Below are 5,551 nucleotides of genomic sequence, written 5' to 3'. Positions count from 1 at the left end.
CAAGAATCACAAGCCTACATCAGCCCTGTCGAGCCCTTAAAGAATTTTGCAAATTTGAACGAGATCACGCATTATTGTTCAAACCTCCAGGGAATGAAGGCACAGACTGCTTAATCTTCCTTCATTGGACAATCCCTCCAACCAAGGACTTAGCTAGATAGCTAAACGGGTCTATCAGCTACGCATTTGCTGGTGAATTCACTCTAGAATCATAACATTATAGAACGAGATAACAAGAAGGCAGGCAGGTATCTCATCTTACTTCCAATGTCTCTTTAGTAGACACTTATAATTAGATCCGTCGTCCGCTGTGACCCCAAGGCCAGGGAAAACTAATCCCTTCAAATATTTATCCTTTTCTCTTTTGGACGTTACTGTGATCAAGATAACAGCATCTCACTATTTAAAACATGTTTCTGCTTGCTGCCTGTTTGCTGCATTAACCATTTTCAGTCTGTGTTGTCCGGCTACCAATCCATCTGACATTCCAATTATTTTCATGTTTATATTATCAGAATCGTTCGTGGATTTGACACTTTTTTCAGATCGCATCCTCACGTTTCTGCTCTAAGGAAAACAGCCACAGGTCTCCAGCTCCTCCACAAAACAGGTGTCACGCATTCCCAGCAGCATTCTATTAAATTATTTGCCCAGCCTCTTCAAGATCCTGGTATCCTTTCTGAAATGTCCTCACCCAACTGAGTCCAAAATAATGGCTGATGAAGCTTTTGGAAAGCTTTGTTCTTTGCATAACTTAATCATCCAAAACAAAGCGAGGATGTTGTCTGTTTGCTGAACTTTGAAAGTTCAGCTTCAAAGATCAGTACATCAATGAGACCAGGTCTCTCTACTCCAGCACCTTCGCACCATTGACTTTAACTCCTCTTCTTCCCCACAACTTGCATCATTTCAGACTTTGCTCTGATAAATTTTATCTGCCATGTTTCTGCCCATTTCACCTCTCTGTTTATATCCTACTGAAGTTTATTGTTATCCGCCTTATTGCTTACTCCATTTCGGAATTCTGCCTTATCTGCAACCTTTTAAGTTATGCCCTAGAGACCCTCGCCTGGTAATCAATACCTATTTAAGAAGTCAAAGACTCTATTATCGGTACCTGGAAAAAAAAAACACTCTATATTTACCACCAACATAAAAAGGCTTGTCATCACCGCTCTGTATCTTCTGTCCATTAACCATTTTTGTTTTCATCACTGCCTTAATCCCATGGCTTTAATTATGCAATTCGTTTCATTACATGGCACTGTAACAAAGCCTTTTTAAAACTACACAAGGACACTATATGCCAATCCAACACCATCCACATATCCCAAGATTTCTTCAGGGGCAGGACTAATGGAATTTACTGACCGAGGGGCAGTAGTGACGGACTGTGGAACTATTAGAGCGTCGTTACTGAGTAAGTTCAATCCTTTCAGACAGCCAGTGTAGAGGGGGCGTTGTTATGACGTAGAGATACAACTGTACGACCAGAGGTGCAGGACAGAAGGATTGCTGCACTGTTGGAAAGGGGCTCTATCAAAGAGCTGTTGACATGGTCAGAGTTGTGGCAGTGGCGGGCAGTAAGCATGCTATCCTGGAGCGAAAACAACAATATCGGAAAGGCAGTATTGAAGGAGAGCAGACCTGTTGGTTGGCAGGACTGAAACACTTCCTCACAATCAGAAGGGCAGCACTGAGGGAATGCTTCACTGTGTAGATGTGTGCTGAGGCCGTACTGCAGTCTTTGACGGTGGAAAATGAGTTGAGCTGCACTGCCGTTAGTTCGTTACAGAGGTGCCTGGCGCAGCCGTGGGGACGCACTGAGTACCGCAGTATAACACAGGCGAAATTACAGAAATGCTTAATTAGCTTTAAAACAGTTTTGGGATGCACAAAAGCCGCATCCACGCTTTATGAATGCAATTATTCCTATATTACAGCTCTCATATTTGACATTAAATTATATGATTCTTGACTTTATTAAACTATTGTCACTTTGTCCCATTTATTAGGTAGGACCTGGACTCTATTTGCAAATACCCTGAGATTCCTGCTGTTTCTCTGAGAAATGTTTGAAGGAAAGGCCTGAGATGCAGAACAGGAAATAGAGAATGTTGGAAATGTACACTTATTGACACCAGTCACAAGAGGGAGAAACATATTGTTACTCGGATTTTTACAAATGAAGGATCGAATCTCTGTGATAAGGAACTGAGATATTGAACAAACCAGAAATTCAAAGAGCAGAGAAAGTGAGGGTGTGAGAGAGTGTCTAACCAAATACAAAGGCTCACTACAGCAGACACAAAGATCAGGTGGGACCTGTCGGCGCGGGTGGTCGGTTGAATCCCGATGAATGAGCAGCTCCTGATTGCAGACCGGAACATCACTTTTCAATTCATTAGTGTCGGCGCACAATTTACTCAAATTGCTGAATAGCCGTTTTTCAAGAGAAAAAAATACTGATTGTACATCTGAATATCAAGTATATCTGGTAATCCGGTTTGGTAATTGTCTTCAAAATACCTGTGGAAGAACAACAAGAATGTTGGATCAGCCTGTTTGCTGGCCACTACACCGGAAATATATCCTGAGCGGTCTCTTAGCGACTTTTCTTTGTGGTGCTTTTCATTGGCGAGGAAATTCATTCACAAATTACTGGAAACCAGTGGAACAAAAATCAGGTTACGATGTGCGATATGCATCCTTGAATCTGGCAGAAAAGAACTCGAGTTGTTGGAAGATAATTAGTGGTGACCCTGAAGCTATTGAAGAGGCTGTTTTAAACTCCATCACTATCGCAAACAAGCATAAAGCCGTAAATGAAACGGATTATTTAGCAATGACGCAAGACTGTGACAATTTTGTTAAAATCCGCAAATACATCAGTTTCCCGTTAAGTACAGAGGAACGCAATTTTCCCCTGGCCTATTCCATGGTGATCCATAGCAACATTGAGATGTTCGAGAGGCTCCTAAGAAGCATTTATGCTCCACAGAACGTGTTTTGTGTCCACGTGGACAGGAAGTCTCCAAATCAATTTCACTCGGCTGTCCAGGCCATCGCTTCCTGTTTCAGTAATGTCTTCATTGCAGGAAAGTTAGAATCGGTGACATACGCCTCATGGTCCAGAGTTCAGGCTGATCTGAACTGTATGGAAGAGCTGCTGCACAGCCCTGTCCAGTGGAAATACCTCATAAATGTTTGCGGACAAGACTTTCCAACGAAAACCAATTGGGAGATAGTCAACAGTCTTATGGCCAGGAACGGCTCAAATATTATGGACTCAGTAGCCCCGCCAAACTACAAAAAGGTAAATGGATCAGTTCATGTCATACATCCATCCAGTGTCCTAGTTTTCCTTCTAACTACCCAACCCACCTTCAATCTCCCTCTCCCTCTCCCTCTCTCTCTCTCTCATTCTCGGTTACAATGGCAGTGTTTGATTGGAGACTAACAGTTTTCTCCAAAATATCGTTGCTTTTTTGAGCACAGACATTTGTTCAAATCTGGAAAGGACCACCCTGGAACCTGTGGAAGCAGTTTAATATAAGGAACAAGAGTGCAAGACTTGTTTGACATATTGGATGTTTGAAACGTGCTAATCGGCGGGTTGCAATGACACAAGAACATAATTAAAGGGGGCAGTAGAACACCATGTAGCCCATCGATTTTCTTTAACAATTGAATATGATCATAGCTAATCTTAGAATTAAAATCCATTCTCTCTCCCGCTGTCCATCTCCCGTAATTCCCGGAGAATCCAGAAATATGTCTATCATTGCCTTAAATATATTCAACGATGATTCATCCACAGACCTCAGGAGTAAAGAATTCCAAAGATTCACAAGATTTTGAGTGAAGATATTTCTCCTCATCACAGTCCAATATGATTGGGTCCTTATACTGGGACAGTACCCCTTGTTTTGGCGCCATATTAAAAGCTTTTTCGAAATCCAGGTGTATTACACCCACTGGTTCTCCTTTACCTACCCGACTCGGTGCATGTTCAAAAAACCCATCTCAATTTGTCAACAACGATTTCCCTTTAGTATAATCAGGGTGACTTTTTCTAATCATACTCTGCTTTTTCGAGAGAATTGTTAAGACTTCCTTCATAATGGGTCCCAGCATTTTCGCATTTACCAACGTAGTCTAGGCAGCCTGTAGCTCAGTATTTTCTCTCTTTGTCAGGTGCAGCACACGGTTTCTGAAACTATCTGCTGCATGTGCTCTTGCTTTACTCTCACTGCATTGGCCTGATTTGAACATGGAAACAGACCACATCATTGCTCACAAATGGTACCCGCTGGTTTGGACATAAGAAAGCAAAAGTGATGTGCTTTTAGCTATTTTCAGGCCACTGAAGGCCTGGCAAGTTGATAGTTACTGCTTTTCTTCTTTTTAAAAGAATAAACGCTTGCCTTCCAATTGCCGTCTAATTTCCTTTGTTTATTTCACATTCCTGAGCTTCCCTGGTGACACCTCCATTCATTCCTCTCCAATAGGCCATTACCAACATTGCCCTGTGCCACCGCCTTATTGTTTCTCCTATACTTCAACATTTCAATCACTCGCTATCAACATGACCTATGCATATTTCATATACAGGAAAAAGTAGATGAAATATAAAGTAATTGAGACAATGAATGTTTATAGTTGCTGCTGTTATTTCCGATGTGGTTGGAAAATAAAGAGTAAATTGGAAAATAAGAAAAGTTTCTCTTTGTGTTGATTTTCAGAGAAGATGGGAATTTCATTATGAAATCCGTAACGGTGTTGTCAGAACTCAGCAAAAGAAGACTCCCCCACCCATAAGCAGTCCCATGTATGTGGGGGGTGCCTACATTCTTGTCACCAGAGAATTTGTGAGGACTTTGTTTGTGAACCCGGAAATCCAAGCGTTTTTCAAGTGGTCCGAGGACACCTACAGCCCCGACGAACACATCTGGGCAACCTTACAGAGGATGCCTGAGATACCCGGCTCCATAACGTACACTCCAGGACACCAGAAGAGTGACCCAGTTCTTACCCGAGCAGTGAAGTGGTCTTTTGAGGCTGGTGATGTAGCGAAGGGAGCCACGTATCCGCCTTGCACAGGAAGGTACCGCCATCTAATCTGTGTTTATGGGTCTGGAGATCTACCCTGGATCGTCCAACAGGAACGTCTGTTCGCGAACAAGTTTGATCTGCAAGTGGACAACACAGCTGTGCAATGCATGGAGGAATATGTCCGATACAAAGTGATTAATGAAACACGATCTTAAGAATGAATGGGTGTAAATGAACTTAACGAAGAAGGCAGGATTGTAACATAGAATAAATCGCAATTTCGGACTGAGGGAATCTGCTGAATAATAATGCAGGATGATGTCAGATATGAACTGAAAAAAGTAACAAGACATATTATTAAGTAAACCTGGGTCAAAATCTTGGAACTCCATTGTTATTAGCGCGGTGGTTATATATATATACCATGTGGTCTGCAGCGGATCATGAAGGCAGCTCACCATCACCTCCTCAAGTTCGGCAATAAATGCTGACCTAG

The 5,551-nt window shown here is 42.2% G+C and overlaps 1 protein-coding gene across 1 annotated transcript; it reads left to right on the top strand.

The window, feature by feature from the left end:
• Positions 1-2,548: 2,548 nt before the first annotated feature.
• LOC121273514 (beta-1,3-galactosyl-O-glycosyl-glycoprotein beta-1,6-N-acetylglucosaminyltransferase 3-like) lies at positions 2,549-5,270 on the top strand. Its single transcript, XM_041180679.1, has 2 exons — positions 2,549-3,316; positions 4,746-5,270. The coding sequence occupies exons 1-2, from the start codon at positions 2,549-2,551 to the stop codon at positions 5,268-5,270; spliced, it is 1,293 nt and encodes a 430-aa protein (XP_041036613.1).
• The last annotated feature ends 281 nt before the right edge of the window (positions 5,271-5,551 follow it).

This window comes from Carcharodon carcharias (assembly GCF_017639515.1).
Source record: "Carcharodon carcharias isolate sCarCar2 chromosome 24 unlocalized genomic scaffold, sCarCar2.pri SUPER_24_unloc_2, whole genome shotgun sequence".
NCBI lineage: Eukaryota > Metazoa > Chordata > Chondrichthyes > Lamniformes > Lamnidae > Carcharodon > Carcharodon carcharias.
The sequence above is the reverse complement of the archived record's forward strand: the minus strand, read 5'-3'. Positions and strand labels throughout refer to the sequence as shown.

Coding starts and splice junctions, on each gene's coding strand:
- LOC121273514 (XM_041180679.1), top strand. CDS start 2,549: ATGTTGGATCAGCCTGTTTGCTGGCCACTACACCGGAAATATATCCTG. Junction 3,317..4,745: donor CCCCGCCAAACTACAAAAAG/GTAAATGGATCA, acceptor GTTGATTTTCAG/AGAAGATGGGAATTTCATTA.